The following is a 19,633-nucleotide window of genomic DNA, read 5'->3' on the forward strand; positions in this document are numbered from 1 at the left end:
TCTGGCTGCTAGGGTCAAATGAGATACTTTTGCCACCTAGAAAATTTAGTATATCCAGAGGATTCCTGTAGGATTTTGGAGTCCCCTTCCTTAGGTGATGCCCCTTCTTTTGAGAATGAGGAAATGACTCTTATCTGTCTACTTGCCCTCCTTCACTTACCCTGTCATTTATAACCTTGCAAGCAAGTGATGAGTCAAGACAACGATCATAGAGCTCTCTCAGGTTAATACTGCCACAGCTACATTCCCACTTGGTGCAATTTTAAGATTTGGACATTTGGAAATGTGAGATCCTTTCCCAAATCTTTGGCTCACTCATTCTGTTATTCTCACCCCTTAAAAGGATACAACCCATTTCCAGGATCATGATTTACCTTTTTTTTTTTTTTTCATGTTTTTTTAAAGCTAATATTGTGTGTCCTTACGTTATGGGGCACCTTGGATCCTTTATGGAAACATGTGAACATATATTAAAAATAAAAAAGTAAAATGTGGCCCTACAGCCACAGCGGGATTTCATTGCCCTGAGAGAGGAGTTGGGGCGCATCAGTGACTTCCACGAAGCCTATACTTTCAAACAGGCTCCGGGCCAGCCAGTTTCCGGCTTAAGCAAGGAGAATGTTCCAGCGGTAACCAACAAGGAGAACCTGGCGACGCCGGTCTCGACTCCATTCCTGGAGCCGACCCTGGGGAGCGACGGCTCTGCGGTCACTTTCGGGAAAACCCAAGAGGATCCCAAACCATTTTGCGTGGGCAGTGCCCCACCGAGTGTGGACGTCACCCCCACCTACACCAAAGACGGAGCTGACGAGGCAGGATCAACCGATGGCAAAGTTCTGAAACCAAAGCCATCTAAGCTGGCAAAGAGAATCGCAAACTCCGCTGGTTACGTGGGTGCCCGGTTCAAGTGTGTCGCTACCGGACTGTACGCAGACTCCAGTCAGCTCGGCCGGGAGCAGCGGGCATTGCAGGTGAGCCCCCCCCACCCGAATTTCAGGAGCCTGACCAGTTGTCAGGTTTTTTTAATGTGTGAAGAGGAGGGGGCCGGGGGTATGATAGGGCAGGACACCGGGCTGATTTGGTTAATGAAGCTTAGGATAATTTAAATGTTTGAAATGTGTCCAGTAAGGGGACGTAAGTGGATACTTGAAGTTATTCTGTAGATTTTAAGCGAACTCCACTCGAATGCTGATAACGGAAGTTTTAATTATTGAGAAGGATGTCTAAAAGACTGCGTGACGTTTACCTATCAGTCGCTTTGATTTCTCTGCCGTTACTGTACGTTAACAAATATACCTAAAAGCGCTGCTCAGAATGCCTCACGTGATACTTGGTGGAGGTGTGTAGCGGCCGCATGTCTGTGAGATTCGTGCAATTTTGTTTTTCCACCAAAAAAACAAACAAACAAAAAAAACCAAAAACACAAACCTTGCTTAAAGGGATAGAGTATGTATTTAACTTGCTAGTGAATGATAGATGTTGTATAGGAATTTCCTTAAGGTATTTTACTTTTAATTAAAAGACAAATAAAGCCAAATTGTTTTGCAATGTTAAGAAAAAAATTGGTTCATGCTTATAAAAATGGATGAAGTTATCTAAATGATCCATTGAGTGCCCATTTTAATTACATAGATGGAAGGATTACAAGAGGACAGTATTTTATGTCTACCCGCTGCTTACTGTGAGGTCAGTTCTTCAAATTTTTATTACTAGAATCTTCCATAAACCTTTTGAGTTAAATTTCATTTCCAAATATACAAAGGGAAGTTTGTGGGCCATGGTCGTCTTTATTCATTGTGCATTTGTTTTCTTTTCTGTTGTGTTTTTGTTTCGCTTTCTTTGCGTTGTATTTTTGTTTTGTTTTATTTACCTTCGAAAGAGAATGTCTGTCTGTATGCCACAGTGTATGTATGGCTATACATACACACCACATATATCTCTACGTACATACGGCTTTACGAATAAAGAGTGTGTGACTAGTTACACATAGACACTCTTACGTTTTTATCGTTCAATTTTAAAATATCTCAGTTGTATCATAAATTGTGGTTGGTTTTGGGCAAACTTTTCTTTGCAGATACTTTCCTTTAAGGTAAGGGCAGTGAAATAGCTTTGGTGGTAAGGTGTGTCTTTTTTCCATCTCCGTTCTCTTTGTAGCGTGCAGTGATGCGCTTCTCAGAGTTGGAGATGAAAGAGCGAGAAGGTGGCCACCCGACGACCAAAGACTCCGAGGTGCGCAAATTCAGCCCCGCTGACTGGGAAAGGCTGAAAGGAAGTCAGGACAAAAAGCCAAAGTCGGTCGCCCTGGAGGAGGCCATTGCCGACCAGAACGACAGTGAGAGATGTAAGTGAACCCAGGCGGCTCGCGTGTGGTACCACGTCGGTGGGAACGGGGCGGTTCCTCCCCCAGTGCCGAGGGAGGTGAGAGGAAACAATACGCTTCCGACGGCCCAGCGTCTGGGTGCTGGCTGTTCGGAGAACGGACTGCTCTGGCCACCCTTCCCAGCTGTGGATTGCAAGGCTGGTTGTCCTTTTGAGCGTTGCGGCATCCAGGAGTGAAGCACCTATGAAATGTTGTTTCCTGGCACGCATCTCCTTTTTCCGGAGCAATGCTAGTCCTGTAGTTAGTAATAGTCTGATACAGTAGAGCAGAGGAATGGCGGTGCAAGACCTCCAGCGTAGCAGGTATGTGTTCTGTTTTGTAGCAGGTACGGATACGGGTTTTTGGTAGCAGTGGAATGACACTTGCAGCCAGAGCCAGACCCTCCAGAGTGACAGTCTCCTATGGGAGGGAGTGGAGAGTACTCGGATTCTCCCTCCAAAGGCAGAGGTTTCGTTCAAATGAGATGAGGGCTGATGAAGGCACCAGAAAGATGAGCATAATTATTTTCTGTGGCAGGCTTGTTTGCAGTCATTAGGAGTTGACAGCACGCTCCAAGGGCGTGGGATCAACGAGGGCGTTCTTCCTACCAGACGGGGTGTATTATGTTTTGGAGGCCAAATTGGAGAGAAAGCTAGTGTTTGCCTCGAGTCACACTCTGCGGTCCCATCAGCTGCTCCCCCACTGGGGTTGACTTCGGGCTTTGCCCTCGAGACTTCCTGGGCTAATGAGATGTGTTGGCAGCAAGTGGAGGTCTTTCTCCCGCTTTCTTCAGTGTGCATGCTTGTGGCCTGTGGCCTGTGGCCTGCAGCCTGCTCCGGACCCCAGAAACCTCACCGGTGATGGTGAGTGAGGGCACCTAGGTGAACGTCGAGGACAGGGTGGGCGTGAAATCCTCCTGAGACGGGACAGTTGGGGGTGGTGGGCACGTTTGGGAGGCCCAGGCCCTTGGACCCAGTCGTAGGGTCGGCGTTCGCCCGCATGCTTAGGTCGTGGGTGCCTGATGCAGTTCGGGAAAATTGTGGTCAGCAGCAGCGTGTGCTTCTCTGTGCTGCTTGGAGCACTGCCCTGCCCCAGCTCATCTTTGGGGTCAGACAAAGGCCTGTGGCCAGGGTTCTGGGTAAGCCACACCGGGACCGGTTTGTCCTACGTGGCTCCCGTAGAAGGGGATTTCTGGGGCTAGTCAGTGGCGGCCTTACCCGAGGGATGGGGCTCTTGATGTGCCTGGAGTAGACGATTCCGAGCTCCTCCCCCTCGGGATTGGAATGAAAAACGGAGGGTCCAGGCCACCCTGGAGTGAAGCAGCAAGAAGGCCTCCCTCCTTGCCTGTGCTCACAGCTGACACGCAGCCCTTACTCTCCTGAGTGGCCTCATGACTCAGCTCTTGGGGAAGTTTCTCAGAGAGACGTGGTAAAAGTGGGCAAGGCCAAGTTCACGGGGATGCACTTTTCTGAGGAGGGGACCTGCCTGTTCTGGGTGGACGGTGAGGGAGGCTGGAGGAAGGGAGCGGGCAGTTAACCGGCCTCGAGTCTTCTCGCCCTTTTCTCCAGCAACGTGGCCAAACCCAGGGTGGCCGCTGCCCTTCATGTCTCAGTGGCCTCACCCGCCCTTCTTCCCAGAGACGTTTGTGTGCGTCCTTCCCAGTCTTTCCTGCTGAGCTTGGAGACGAGAACTCGGTGTGGCTGATGGGGAGCAGGGCCTGAGCCCCAGATGATTCCGAAAGCCCCCTCCCCCCACCGCCTGCCTCCAATCTCAGACCGACCGACGGGTCTCTTCCTGGAGCACCCGGGACATGGCCCAGTGAGCCATGAATGGCCACCATGGGAGGGCAGGAGAAGGGTTGGGGAAGGTGAGGGGCTCCGTTTGAAAGATTGGGGCAATGGAGGTGGGTTCCCCACCCACCCTCTGTCTTGTAGAGACGTGGGGTTTGTAACTAGCTGGTCAGGAAAGGTCACCTGAAGGGGCCACTGTTCTTACCACGGCCTCCACATCCAAGGCACAGCAGGTGTTCATTCCATTCAGCTGGATATGAACGGGCCTTCTTGTTCTTGGGCCATCATGTCTTGAGCTGATACGGGCTCAGGTCCTTCTCATGGGTGTCGGTGTGGCCGAGAGCCGAGCTGTGAGCACATGGGAGCTGGGGCGGGGATTTGGGGCGGGCAGGGGTCCCAGAGAGGGTCCAGGATGCCTTCAAGATGCCTTCCCCCTTCTGAGGCAGCCCCTACCCATGGAGGGACCAGGAGCTTCCAAGGTGGTGGGTGCTGTTTGCGTGGCCCTGGTTGTCCTGGTGCGGGTGCATCTTGTTGCTAGGGGCTTGTTTAAAAAAGAAATTAACTTGAAAACACAGTGGCCGAGACACTCATTTATTCTTCATGATCACATGGGTGGCTGAGTGAAATTTTTATTTTGGAAGTTCACCAAATGAGTTTGGAGGTTCCTCAGACTTGGAAGTTCATCACTAGGAACCCTCAGTGGCATTTGAAGATGGGGCGGGGCAAGGAGGCATTGGTCCCTTCCTTCTCAAACTTGGAGTAACCATCTCCCTTGCCAACCACTTGGCTGGGACAGGCCTAGGACCTGCTCAGTGGCAGTGCCTGGCCAGGAGCTGGAGGAAGCCTCAGTCGAGGGGCTTCATGAAACTTCTTTGCTCAGGGAACTCTTCCAGCTGAGCACCTGCACGTGTGTAAACTACTTTGGAACAGAGGTCCCTGCACCCCTTGTGTAGCGGGTGTAACTTTGATCAAGGTTAGCCCTGACTGGAGGTGCTACTATAGTTAAGCTACAGAGAAGGGGATTTTAATCCTGGGGAGCCTTCCAGCGACTCAGAACCCTCTCACCTTGTTTAGGCCTCACTGGGCATGGCTCAACAGTGGTGAGGGTGCTTTGCTGCCACAGTGACTTGTAAATGTTGCTGTGGTGATGCTTCTGTGAGGTGATGCTGTGGTACAACCATAATGCATTTGGGATATATGTGCTGTGAGTCATAGGACCATGCTGCAGGGACCACGTTCACATCTTGCTTAGACTGGGTGACCAAGGGCACATGGCTTCCCACTTTTAGAAGGGCCAAAAGTAGCAATGATGGCAAAGCCTGATGGTTAGGATCCCCGTGTATCTATTTATCTCCCCATCTCCTTTGCCCTCAAGGGTCATCCTCCTGTGGGTCGTGGTTAGAACAGTCTTTGAGAAGCTCCAAGTGACACGGAGCCTCTACCCCATAGCTGGTGGCCATGGGCATCTTGGGCAGTCGGGGTGGGTGTCCTTCAGGGTTATTAGTGGCCTGGGTAAGGTCACACTAGCGTAAGGTCTTGGGGGGCCTTAGCTGAGGGGAATTGAGATCTTTGCCCTAAAAGGCTCCGGGGTTGGGGGAAGGGTGGATGGACCTAGTTTGGAAAAAGAAACTTTCAAATTGGACATGGGGGTTCTTAAGGTAGCCCTTCCATTCCTCCATGGATGCCCTCCCACGGAGCTTTTAGGGAAGGCTGATTGGACCAGATTGGACCCGAGAAGTCCAATGGTGTAACCAGCAGGGCTCACCTCTTAAAATTTCCTACATTTCAGGCCTGAGATTCAGGCTGGTCTGAAAGTCTTGGCATCTTTTGGTTAAAGGGATTTTTCCAGCCTTTCTCTGTGCTGAGCCCGGCCCGTGATTATGAAGCCCACCCCTGGAGGGAGGCTAGCAGTAACATTCCCACTTTACAAGTGAGGGGGGCCGAGTTGTAAATTGGCGCCATTCCTGCCCGAGTGTTTAAGAGGGTCACAGAGCAGCCGGAGTGAGAGTTACAGCACGCCGTCTTCACCGGGCCTGCGGTAGCCTGGGCTGCATCACCCGTAAGCACAGGCCAGGAGTTTGGGGCAGGAGACCCTCGCGGTTGGGGTGATTCCACCATTCCGGCAAGAGTAGATGGGGATCTGCCCCACCTTGGGATACCCTTGGAGAAAAGCTAAGTGTGTTCCACCATTGAGAACACAGGTCAGGCTAGCCCAGGCCAGGGTGAGGTTCATCCCCACAACTGGCTGCCATTAAATGCTGGGAATGCCCCCAAGAGAGGCTGATCAGGGGACCAGCCGGCTGGGCAGAAGTGGGAGTGATACTTGAAGTGGTCTAGGGAGAGGAGGAGAAATGCGAGCAGCATGTGAGGGGTGTGTCCATGATTTCATCTAGAAAAACGGGCTGTGGGAGCTTAGCTCAGGTGTTAACGAAATACCAAACTCATACACCCACCCCCACCCCCGGCCGGTGATGGACACAGGGTCATCTTCGGGGAACTCTTTAACAGCACAGTGATCATTATGGAATTCTTTGTGTGTTAGAAACAATGTGACTAGCAAAGCAGTTGAACTGTTTCTTTGGCTAGAGCAAAAGTGAGGAGTGATGTTAGGCTGGGCTGATTGGAGGAAAAGCCCCAAGTGGATGCTAGATTGAGCAGAGGGGGCAGGAGCAAGCAGTTCAGCCCTGCCCGCCGCACCCCCCCCTCCACCCCACCCCCATGAAGGGGGTTGGAGTCTTGTCTTTGAAATGTCCTTAGATGCTTGTTGCCTGGGAAGGAAGGCGTGGAGACGTGCCAGGTGGGTGACTGGTGTCACTGAGGGCCTTCTTCCTAGACAGGAAATAGGAGCAGCCCCTCGATGGCAGTGAAATGCTTTTCCCCCCACGGGTGTGGAAAGAGGACAGACGGACTTGTAGCAATCTGGTTGAGTTCTTTGAAATTGCCCTTGACCCTTGTGTGTGCACCAGGAAGCCTTTCCTTTCCCTTTGCCAGGCTCCTCTTGCCTTGGTCTCCCCAGCTTCCCAGCCTCCCAGCATTCTTTCCCTACCCTTTTTCTTCACCCTCGCCCCTGCTGACCCAAGTGAACATTGGTGCTATGTCTGTGTAGATGGCAGTTGGGGGCTATTTGGTCTCTTGATGACATCAGCCTTTTTTGTTGACTAGCAGCTGTTTCCATAGTCATTTGTAGCTCTGCCCTGATTGGTTGGATCTTACTGTGAGGTCACTCACCCCCCTTTAAAAGTAAGCCACCTTGGAGAGTTAAGCAGTTAGGGAGTGATCTCACATGCCTATAGACGTATGGTGTAGATGCCTCACATTGACCCTTGAAGGATGGATTGTGAGTGGACTACGCGCCTCATTTTCTGCTTTCTTTGCTGGTTGTGTTCAGCTGTCCTTCCTTCGGGACGTCTTTCTGAGGGTTTTGTGCTTCCGGCGTGTGAGGCCCCTGGTCTCCAAAGGGGGGCGGTCTGTTGGTAGCAGATTGCCTTGGGCATGGGGGTCCTGCCTGCTCCTGGTGACCTTTGTTCCCTCCTTTCCGGGTTGTCTCCCCTCCCCTAGGGGAGTGTTATGATGGAAGCAAACCTGACCGCTTTGAAGCCCCAGAAGACAGTGATCTTCCTGAGGACATGGACACGGGGCCCCCCAGAGAGTCCCCCGCCGACCAGGCGGCCCCGGACGCGTCACGCAGCCCCACCCTCCGGCTGAACAGAAAGCGCAAGGTGTCTGGCGATAGGAACCACACTGAGACCACTGGGCTCCCAGAGGACTCTCTGCTGAAAGCCAAGCGGAGACGGGTCTCCAAAGGTGAGCTTGGTTTGGCTTCGGGCCCGCAGGGCACCCTACGGAAGTCCTGGAGCGGAGCAGTGGAAAGTTCCAGTCCCACCCTGGAGCCCTGGGGGGAGCCACTCACACCTTCCCCACCCCCCACCCCCATCCCACCCCCCACCCCCCCAAAGCCAGGTGCAGGGGCTGGAGCCCAAAGGTGGCCAAAGGCAAATAGGCCCCCTCCCGAGACTTGGTGACAAGTTCCAGCCAACACAGTGACCACACCCGTCCCCTCCCCCACCCCTGTTAGTGATGTGTAAGACAGTTTGTTCCCCACCCCCACCCCTGCCCCGGGGGGCTTCTTCATTAATTTGTAGTTACTTCTCCATTAGCTGACTGGCCTGAGAGGGAAATGACAAACAGTTCCTCTAACCACTTAGAAGAGCCACATTATAGTGAGCTGACCAACCTGAGGTGTGCATTGAATTAACAGGGCTCCATCCCAGAAAGCAGCCCCGCTTGCTGCACCTTAGAGAACGGGGGGAGCAGAGAGCAAACCTGGCCGGCAGGGCAGGAAGGAAGTGACCCAGGCGGTTCAGCCTGCGGTCACCCCCCAGGGCAATAGCATCTCCGAAGAGAAACCTGGCAGGAAAAGGGCAGAGGCCAAAAGCAACAGCAGCTGGTTGGAGGAGTCCCTTAAATGCAGTGACAATGAACAAGGTACGCACGGGGCGGGGGGCGCTCCTGGAGGGTGGATCACTCGCCCTCTGTGGGAAACGGCCCTGGAGGGGACCTGAGCGCCATCCAAGTTGACAAGAGTAGCGTGTGGCGAGCGGGGAGTTTTCTTCATGAGGTCCTTTCAGCCTGCACACTTCCTTATGGAATGGACAGTGAGGCGGGAGCTCGACTTCCTGGGCTGCTCCTCATCACCCAGCCCGCGGCTGGGCAGGAAGGGAAGTCTTGGGTGACCCCGGGCGCTTGTCAGTGCCCTCATTCCAGCCTCAGGCTGTCCCCAGTCGCCCTGTCCCGAGCACCCAGGCCCCCCACGGGTGGGGACGGGAGCGCAAGAAGGGCTGGCTTCTGCCCTCTCTTGCGGCCCTTTGAAGCGACTTGCCATTTGGCGTTTCGTGGGTTAGCCTATTTGCCGGTTGAATGTGGGATGATTAAAATATTAGTGCTTTGAAAACATAATTGGTATATCTTTAAAAACTGAAGCTGCTCCAACGATCAGTGCTAACAATGGGCTTTTCTTTCCTCACCGGCTACAACTGTGTAACGCCCGCTGCTTCTCCCCCTGACAGATGTGCTGTGCACGGACGGAGAAATGGATTGGCAGCCTTCGCCCCTGCCGCAGAAATACACCGACAACAGCGAGAAACCATCCGGGAAGCGACCGTGCAAAACCAAGCATTTGATCCCTCAGGAGCCCAGGCGGGGCTTGCCGCTGCCAGGGGACTCCTACGTGGACAATGCGGATGGCAAGGTACCTCTTGCCCCTGGCTCTCCCCCGCTCCCCGGGCCTGTGCAGGCACATCCTGCCTGCTTGCTTCTCTGCTTCTGGGGACAAAGCTTTCCTTTTCCTGAAGCCCTCCCCACAAAACGTCCCTGCCCCTTCCTAGGGGACCTGTCTCCTGGGTGGTGGTGAAGTTTCCAGCTAGTAAAAATGCAACCCCTTCCTCGCGCCCCGCCTCCCCCAGACAGAGAGGAGGAAAAGTGCTTTCCTCCACTCAGGTTTGTAACTCAGGGAGGAGGCGAACCAGGCGGGTGTTGGAAGGACAGCCTGAAATGTGTGCGCTGCCTGGTTTCGTGATAGGTGACCGTCCGGAGATTTTGAAAGCGGCCTGAGCCCAGTTCCGACTATGATCTTTCGCCAGCCAAGCAGGACCAGAAGCCCTTGGACCGTTTGCAGCAATTGTTACCAGCTTCCCAGGCCTCGCAGCTGACATGCTCAAGCTCCCCTCCAGAGACCACCCAGTCCCGCCCGATGCCACCGGAAGCGCGGAGACTTATTGTCAATAAGAACGCGGGCGAGACCCTCCTACAGCAGGCCTCCCGGCTTGGCTACGAGGTGAGCATCCTTGTGGGTGCCCCGGATCAGGATCCGCCGGCTGCTGCTCCTTGGGTGGGGGACACACTGGCTGGGGATGGGGGGCGGGTCTCAGAGCCCAGCCCCCTCCACGTGTCGGGCTGGGCTGGGTGTTCCAGCAGGGTGTTTGCGTTGGCCCCGCTCACACTGCGGGCTCTTTGGTGGCTTGTTCAGTCGTGGTGTGAAAAGAAAGGCAGGCCTCTCTGATGTTCCGTTCCCGTTCAGGCAGGTAGGCTGCTTCGGCCAGTCTGGCTCACTTATCTCTGATATAAAATCTGACCTAACCCAGGGCTTGGCGACCAGGGGAATTTTAATGAGCCTTTTGGATTCTGAATAGCAAGAAGGAGAGTAGTTATTAGCTCTACTAACTTGTGCTGTTTGGGGCAGAGTGATGCCCCTGTGGGGTAGCGGGTGGGAAGTGTCTGTGCAGAGTAGGGGTGGGAGTGGGGCAGACCTGAGCAGTCTCTTTCTGAGAGGGCACGGGAGCCGAGGGCTGATGGGCGGGGAGCAGGGGTTGAGCCTTGCACAGAACTCCCTGTCCACACTGCTGTATCCCAACCCAGCACGGCTGATGACAGTGACGGCCTCTATTGCTAGAGCAACATAGAAAGAGAGCTGGTATCTGCCTAAGCCCGTGTGATCTGTAGTAACTCCTTTCACCCTGTTAACATCTTCACTTGGGAGTAACGAGTACTAGCCCACTCTCGGATGAGGAAACTGAGCCTCAGAGGGGTTAGCTGATCCCCGTACAGGTAGCAATCCAGCAGTGCTCCACAGCCCACCACGCTCCTCAGCAAGACTGGCTCACACTGGAATTGCCCTTTTTACAGTTCAAAACCTCTGTGAGACAGATGCCTCTCCATGCCCTGTGCAGTTCCCCCACCATACTCGTCAGTAGCAATTGTGATGTGATAGCCCACAGGGCAAAGGCATTTTTCTGTGCTGGCATCAGCCCTCTGGGAGTTGAATGGTGACAGTAAAACGCGGTTCAGCAGGCTGAGCGTGGAGGTGTGGCTGAGCACTGGGGTGGCAGGACCCAGGCTGGCCCGGAGCCCTGGCGCCCACACCCTCAGCCAGCTCTGTGCCCCTGTCCCCCGTCTCCCGTCGTGTCCCCCCACCCCGGTCCATAGTGCCGTGAGCCCTTGGAAGTGTGCCTGCCTTGGCCCTAAGGCCTGACTGTGGGTGGGAAGTTGGAAGCACTAGGGCTATGCTTAGTTTGGGGTGTTTTGTTGTTGTTGTGGGTTGAATGTGCTCTTGTGTGTATCTACACGTCTCTTGGAGACCTCTCCATTAGCTAGAGAGCACTTTGTGGTAGTTAGCGCAGTTACTTGCAGGTGAAGTCCAAGGAGCACCCAGTTGGTTTCCCAAGAGCTGAGAGCGGGCGCCTAGGAGGACAGAGCAGATGTTGCACATAGTGTTGAGCTAGACCCCCCGTGGTTGAGAAAATAGTCTCCTTGCTTCCAGCAAACGCTGGAGGTGGGGGGGAGACCCCTAACCCCAACTTTTGGGTTAGGGTTGAGAAAGTAGACTCCCGCTTCCAGCAAATGCTGGAGATGGGGGTGGCGGGGTGCTGCTGCACCCGCCGTGGAGGGCGGGGCTCCGAGCCCCACCTGTGAACTTGGCATCATTTCCAGCAGCCTCCCTTTGGGACCAGAGACGTCAAAAGACCCTCGTTGGTCCTCTAAGACAGTTTCCATTTTGGTTTGGTGGCTCTGAGGCCTGGACCAAGGGGCACTTGATCCATACTTTTTTAGGCTACCTGGCCTTTGATTGCACAGGAAGCCTTGGGAATGTTTACGGTGGGATTTGTTTTTTTCTTCAAATGTAAATTTCAATATGTAGATTCCACAGATCACCAGTGTTGATGCTGAACATTGTGACAAGTAGATGAACGCTTTCAACTTTGAATCCAACTTTCTGGGATTTCTCTGGGCAGAATTTTAAATGTTGGGATGATGGCCCAGTTGGGAGATGTGGCAGCTTCAACCTTTTAAAATTGAAGGACAGTTTGCTTAAGCAGATAAGGGTGTGGTTTGGGAGGGTTTTCCTGAAGTTTTGTCTTTAGCATTCTTGATTATTTTCTTCTGCTTAGCCAAAGATACCATGTGCAGTATAAAGGCTGTCTGAGCTTTATGTCATGATAATCTGGTTCTGGAAGTTTAGAAACACACTCTGGCTTCAGATCTGCGTTAAATAGATCACTTGTGTGGCCAAAGACCTCAAACCTTTCCCTCCTGGGAAAAAGGCTTCTATTTCTTAGGCTAAAACGCCAGTGTGCAACCACATGCTTGTGCCTTTAGCGGTGATGGTTAAATTTTCTATGAATTGAATAAGTCATGTTTTTTAAAAAGTTAATGAGGCATCTAATTAACTAACAACGTCGGGCTTATGGCCTTTATGGTTACATTTTGCGGGTAATGGCATTCGGCTTATAGCCGCTGAACAGAGAGCTGTCCGACAAAAGCAGTTTGACTTTGCTCGGGAATGGCTGGGCTGCCCTTCAGACACTCCCGTTTATTTCTAGCGGAGAAAATAAACCAAGGAATGTGTTGCGTCGACAGACTCGCCCCGCCTCTTCACCTTTCAGTTAGAGAAAGTGTCGGTGGCGATGGTTGCCATCCATTTAGAGGCCATCACCCTCCTAGCTAGGAGAGTGTAGTTAGCCCACTTGACCCCCAACAGAGAAGGCCTGTGGGATGCTCATCACAGCTGGATTGCATCCCTCTAACTGGGGCCCTCTTGGGCCTTTTGAACCTTCCCAGCTGACCAGGTACCAAAGACCTGAGTTATAGGTCTAGTACTTCATGTTAATTGAACTTGGGGTTTAATATCTCTGGGCCTCAGTTTCCAAGTGTTGAATGAGGATAGTACTACCTTCCTTTCCTGCTATCTCCTGGGTTCCTGTGGGTGACAGAAGACGTCCTCATCTGGGGGAATGGGAACCACTGTGTAAACAGTGGGATCAACGTGGTTGAGTTAGGACAGCCCGTGGCCAAAAGTCTGACCTGGCCGTGGGGCTACTGCTGCCTTTGCTGCCATCTTCCAGGAAAAGAGAGTTGACTTACCCACCAGCTTGGACGGCCTTTCATTTCTAGGTACCCTTGAATCTGCCCTAGTAGTGATGAAGGTTTCCAGGCGAAGGCCATGATTGTCACAGCAAATAAACCCTGGGTTGAGTAAATTGATGTGTGCACAGCAGTTGGTGGCCTTCAGAACTGATCCCAGAGCCACGTGACAGGGCCTCTCCCTGGCTGGGGCACACAACTCATTAGCTTGCAGCCGTCCACTCAAGTCTGGCTAGTGAGGGCCTGCTAAAAGAGCAGCAGCTTCATGCGGTATCCTGGATACCAGGGCTCGGGGCAGGTGGCCTGGGAGCCCAGAGGATTGTGGGCTTTCTGGCAGGTTGGGATGTAAACGGAGAAACGCATTCGTGGGCGTGCCTTTTGTCTTCCTCCTCTTGTTTTGGAAGGGAGCTGCTGCAGTGACCCGAAGTAACAGGGCACTGATGGCCAGGTTTACCAGCATGCCCCATTGGGTTCACGTGGTAAGCAAATGGAACATTCTAGTTCTCTCCCAAGTGAGTGGTCACCTTTGATTGGCGTGTCCTCCAAAGGGCATAAAAGGTTTTACAGAACCCATCTCGCACTTATGGGCGGCTAGAATGACCCCCGTTTTAGGTTTAACAGATGAGTTACCTGAGAGATGTCACAAGGAGGCCTGTTCTGACCCCATCCCATCCCCCCTTACCAGCAGACCATGTGTTGGGCCACATGCATGTTCTGCCTACTCCCAGCTCTCAGAACCTGACAGCTCTCTGCTGGGCACAACTTACCCAGTATAAACAGTATAACGTGTTTTCTGGTGGCAAATGCTTTCGATGTGTCTGAAAACTTTCTTAAGGTAATAAAACATTGAATAAATTCCTGCTCTGCTTACTGGGAGTGGTTCATATTAATATTTTAACAAGCCAAAGAAAGAAGGTTAATAACAGTGATTCTAATGCACAGTGTTGACACAGAACATCTCTGGGGGGGGTGGGCGGTGAACGTTTTATTTGATTCTTGAAATGTGGAGGTTGCAGCGTGGTGTATCAGGTTCCTGTCATTAACTTGAGTAAATATGAGAATATTAAGACTGATTCTGCCCCGAGAGGGTGGAGTGAGGCAAAATAGAGGGTGGGGTTATTGGAGGCATTTTGGGTCATTCCTCGAGAATGGAGGGAGAGAGCTTCTCTTTAACTCTACTTAACGTACAGACAAGAGCATCTGAGGCCCAGGTTCTGATTTGGGGTCTTAACAAGGGGCGCGAGGATGTAGCTGACCTGCGTGTCCCTGCTTCTCTAAGCTGGGGAATGTTCTCTGGCTGATTTAAGCTCTCTTTAAGTGTTGGTCATCCATACTTTGATCTAAACTTGTGTTATCGTCCACTGCCACTGACCGAACAGACCCATCAAGTGAGAATGGTCTGTGCTTGGCAATGTGTCATCTAAGATGTTAGTAGCCGTGACACCTCTGTACTGGTCACGTCGGCCCCTGGGCTGAGGGCTCTCATCGTTATCCGCATGCGTCCTCTCAGCAGCCCTGTGGAAGCTTGGAGAAGTTCAAGGGTAACTTGTCCATGGCCAGGCCAGTGGTGCAGCAGAGCCTTAGACAACACTGTCTGCATCTCCAAGCCCTTCTCACACACTCTCGCCCCCCAGCAGGATGCCTGCCGCCTGCCCGCGCCATGGTGGGCTTTTGGCCCCAAGGATGTATGCCTTTGAAAGTGGGCACCGCCAAGCTATGGGGAGGTCACCCTTACAAGGTTCACTGTATGGTGGTCTGATGGTATCTCCTCTCCTCTCCTCTCCTCTCCCCGTAGGAAGTGGTCTTGTACTGCCTGGAGAACAAGATTTGTGATGTGAACCACTGTGACAACGCGGGTTACTGTGCCCTGCACGAGGCTTGTGCAAGAGGTGTCGTACGACACCTCCTTGAATATGGCGCCGATGTCAACTGCAGTGCCCAGGATGGAACCGGGTCAGTGGCGGTCTTGCGCTCTTGGCCTGGCCCTGCTGGGGCATAGGCAGTGGTTCTCAGGGTGTGCGGGGAACCCCAGAAGGAAAGATGGAGAGTGAGTGCCATGTAAGCACACTGATGGCGGAGTCCTCTAGAATGGAACCGGACAGATCTTTCTGGCAAATTTACGTAGAACTTTAAAAGTCTGTGACGCTCTTATGGACAGAAGTCCCTGAAAATGTTGAGCCTGCATGAATAATCAGGGGTGTTCTCTTTTAAGACCCTGGACTCTTCACCAGCGTCTGTTGAATCTCAATCTTGAACATATATGTGAGTTGAAAGTTGCAGGAGTACAGACAGGTCCAGTGGCAACTGGCTTGATAGGACCTGCCGTGTCCACCCACATCCCCGGGCCTGGCCCCCACTCTGTCCTTGACCTCGGTTTATTGGCCAGAGGCCCAGGTCTGAGTCAGCCCAAGCATCTTCCCGGTTGTACCTGGGATGCCACCACGAGGCAGGGCACTGGGGCTTTCCTGACAGTCATAAAATGAGCAAAACCGTAAGGTATTTGGTGGTTCGTGGTTTCCAAATAGCATCCTTTCTGGATGGGACTGCGGACAGTGTTCCTGACCCCAGCGGACACGGGCAGGAGGACTCTGTATCCTCCTGAGAACTCGCCCTGCCTGTCGACTGCTTCTGGGCGAGAGGGTTGATCACTCATCTCCAAGTTGGTTTCAGGAGAGGTTCCACTTTGCCCCTAGTTTCTTTTACAAACTGCACTTTTTGGGTTTTGTTTGTAATGGTGTAACAATGGCTTCTCGTATCTGCTTCCTTGATGCTGGGGTTCTTCCCCCCACCCCGCCGTATGTTACCTTCTTACAGTCTGTCACTATTTAAGTTCATTGGAAACGTTTTCATCGTTGTCTGAGTTCCTCCTTGGGCCATGCATTAAGAGAGATTTGCATTGAAGAATTAGGCCTGAGATGGTCCCTTCACCTGTCCCGTAAAGGGTTATGTGTTGAAATAACAGAGTAATTTGTCGCAGCGACCGTAAACTCACCTCCTCAGTGAAATAGCGCGCCTACGAGCCTTGGCCGCACACGCTCGATTTTGCCCCGTGTCCTTAGAAGCAAGCGTCTCGTGCACAGGTGTAATCCCCCGCACCTCTCCTAGGCCTCTCCACGATGCTGTCAAGAATGATCATCTCGAAATTGTCCGCTTGCTCCTCTCCTACGGTGCTGATCCTACCCTGGCTACGTACTCAGGTAGAACCATCAAGAAAGTGAGCCACAGCGAACTTCTGGAGAAGTTCTTAACAGGTATGGCAGAGGTCAAGACACGGTCTTGTTCAAGCATCTAGACGGTGACTTCACAGCCTTTCACCTGGGTTCCCCCTACCCCCACCCCCCGTTTACTGTAAGTGACCCTTTACTGGGAAAAGCGGCCCAATGTTAGTCTGTCAAAGAAGAGATACATACTTTGAGTTTTGCAAGGTGGGGGGCTGGAAAACTCTTAGCTAGCCAGGCTAGCTTTTGTTTGGCAGGCTGGGGCGGTGAGGCGGGCAGTCCCTCAGGAAGGGGGGTGGACGCGTGGGGAGGTTTCAGTCAGATACCTGGAGGCGTGTGCAGTGGGACTTGTCAGGAGGTGACACCAGCCCCAGCGTGAGATGTTCCCGAACTCCAGCAGCATTTGCCTCTTACCAGCAGGCGTTATCTTGTTTCTGTTTCTCTCTCTCTCTCTCCCCCTCTCTCTGCAGACTGTTTAAATAACCTGCAGGCTCCTGACGACGGTAGCCCCGGTTGCTCTTCGGAGTTCTCTGGCAGCTCTGTGTGTGGTGAGCAGCCTTGTTCGTTTCAGTTGGGCTTGTGGGGGTGGGGGTGGGGGTGGTGCTGTGAGCAGGACTTGCTTGGGAAAGAATTTTTCCAGGGTCCTTTTTGGCGAACAGCTGGAATCTTGCTCCAGCTTACTGACCTCTCTCTTGTTTGCCCCCCCGGTTAGAACCAGATGATGAAAGTGGTTACGATGTTTTAGCAAATCCCCCAGGACCGGAGGACCAGGATGACAGCAACGAGGCCTATGGTGACCTATTGGAATCTGAATTTTCCGAAGACCCCCTTTTGCCGTGTTATAACGTCCAGGTGTCCGTCGCTCAGGGGTGAGCGTGGCCAGCGTGTGGTCGAGAGCCAGCCCAGCTGCTCTGTGGGGTGGCAGGAGTTAGAAATCCCCTTCAGCAGATGAGGGTGGCTGGGTTGGGGGGTGAGTGAATTCCTCACCAAGTGTCCACCGACCTCACATAATGCAGTGGAACTTTTCCAGAAAAGTTTGGGGTGTGGGAGGGTTCCCCAGCCAACTGCCCTCATTGGAACACACCCCTAGAGCCCAAAGGACACGGGAGTCAGCGACTGCAATTGCACAGTTTCAGTAAACTCTTGGGGAAGGGATCCTCCCCAAACGGCTACCATAGGGGCCTTCCAAGGCGCGTGAGGTCCACGGGACGATACTGATGTGTACCCTCTTCTCGTATAAGATTAGAGAAAGCCGTATGTGGCACCTGGGATCTTATGTGTCTTCAGATTTGCTTAGATCGAGTCTTGTCCCCACGGTCGGGCCACTGTGCCCCATGACCAACCCTTCGGAGTGAACACATCAGGAGACCTTTCTCTGCTGTGTGTTGACCCTGGTGCTTAAGGAGTAGCATCCCCCTTGGACTCTGAGGCTGGGAACGTGTCTGCCTTTGTGGTGACATTCTATTTGGGATAGAGATCATAAAGCATGGCAGGGTATCAGGAAGGATTTTACCACCTCCCTTCTCGAAAAAGCCTCACTCCCGGCAGCAGTGAGGGGCGGCTTGGAGGTGTGGGAAAGGAAAGGAAAGCCAGGTGACCTCGAGTGTTTCTCATGCTCTCTCCGTGAGGGCCGGAGGAGAGGAGAGGTCAAAGAGGTGTTTGCCATCTCCCTTGGGTTGGCATACAGACTGGTTTTCCCCAGTGACTAGAACGGGGTACACTTACTTGGAGAGGGGTGACCTGAGTTGTGGCCAGAGCCAAGGCAGCACTGGGGTGGCCTGCAACGAGGCTCGTTCAGGGGCGCTGCTCCTGCTTTTGTCTAAGTTGGCTGATCCGCCCTAGGTGGCCTCTTAACACATGCACCTGAGTCCAGAGTTCCCCCGCTAGAAGTAGATCTTCCGGGCTTCCCTGGTGGCACAGTGGTTAAGAATCCGCCTGCCAGTGCAGGGGACACAGGTTCGAGCCCTGGTCGGGGAAGATCCCACATGCCACGGAGCAACTAAGCCCGTGCGCAGCAACAGGCCCAACGCAGCCAAAAATAAATAAATAAATAAAATTAAAAAAAACAAAAGAAGAAGTAGATCTTCTAAGGACAGTGAGAAGTGGGGTGGGGGTGGGGTAATCAAAGTGGAAGTAGCAGGCCCTTTCACTGCCAGGAGACGGGTAGTTCATAGTTGGGAGCGCCTCTAATTTTGCCGGAAACTCAAACCAACTGTCCTTTCTCTGGTGTAGGCCTCATAACTGGCTGTTGCTCTCAGACCTGCTCAAGAAACTGCAAATGTCCTCCTGCATATTCCGCTGCAATTTCCCAAATGTGGAAATTGTCACCATCGCGGAGGCCGAGATCTACCGGCAAGTGTCAGCAAGTCTCTTATTCTCTTGCCCCAAGGACCTAGAGTCCTTTAATCCAGAAAGTAAGGAGCTCTTAGATCTGGTGGAGTTCATGAACGAGCTTCAGACTCTGCTGGGCTCATCCGTGGAGTGGATCCTCCCCAGAGACCTGGACTCAGACGACGACTGGTGAGCTCGCCGGGGCCCGCCGTGTACAGTGTGTCATGGTGTTAATCCTTGTGCATATGTGTCCTAATACGACTATTTCTGTAAAGAAAGGACACTATGAGACACGACTCCAGTCGGAAGGACTTCAAAACATGTTTTTTTCTTTTTAAAATTTGAAGTCAGTTTTTATGAAGTTGTTAATAAAGTTTCTTTACTTTTCAATGTACACATGCTTTGGAATATGTTTGATTTTACTCGGAACAATTGTTTCTTTTCTTTTTTAAGGAGAAAAAAAAAAGGCAAAGGAGCTCCACACTTTGACTTAATTTCATACAAAGCTCCGACGACAGAGGCCATAACTGTTGAGAGTTGCTTTTGGGGCAAATTAAACCAGTAAAATTTTAAACTCTTCCTCCATATTAAAGGGATTGAATAAATTGGCCACTTTGGTGCACCTGTGTCCTGCGAATTGTCCAGTTGGCGATGGAGGTTTAGAAAGTGAGTTTCAGTCTTGTTTAAGTCTCTTCCCATCAGACTGGTCTCGTGATTTCCTACACACCATGTTACTTCCTGTCTACCTTGCCTTGGTGTTGTTCATGCCTGGATTGTCTCCTGTACCTGCTCAAACCTTGGTCCATTCTCATTTGTACCATGGAAGTTTGTCATGCTGGATACTGTCAGAACTAATTTTACTTAAGTTTGCGTTAAAGTGCAAAGCACACGTTTTGTATATTTTCTGTTTTTTGTGTTTGTCTATATTTTATGGTTTCGCTTCAAGAAATATTATGGGAAGGGAAATAGCAAGATGTAAAGAGCAAAAAAGTCATCATTCTCTTTCAATTGTTAGA

The 19,633-nt window shown here is 52.2% G+C and overlaps 1 protein-coding gene across 1 annotated transcript; it reads left to right on the plus strand.

Moving 5' to 3' along the window:
- Positions 1-488: 488 nt before the first annotated feature.
- On the plus strand, positions 489-18,964 carry LOC309798304 (BCL-6 corepressor-like; the record flags this gene model as incomplete). The annotated part of the gene is given in 14 exon segments (XM_082646530.1): positions 489-971; positions 1,633-1,686; positions 2,158-2,344; positions 7,711-7,956; positions 8,411-8,455; positions 8,458-8,637; positions 9,219-9,400; positions 9,731-9,748; positions 9,752-9,985; positions 14,864-15,021; positions 16,174-16,319; positions 16,757-16,834; positions 16,999-17,155; positions 18,519-18,964. Coding segments are annotated over 14 exon segments (2,460 nt in total), but the record flags the coding sequence as incomplete, so codon positions are not given.
- Between the last annotated feature and the right edge of the window lie 669 nt (positions 18,965-19,633).

This window comes from Mesoplodon mirus, assembly GCF_964341445.2.
Source record: "Mesoplodon mirus genome assembly, contig: HAP1_SCAFFOLD_2695, whole genome shotgun sequence".
NCBI lineage: Eukaryota > Metazoa > Chordata > Mammalia > Artiodactyla > Ziphiidae > Mesoplodon > Mesoplodon mirus.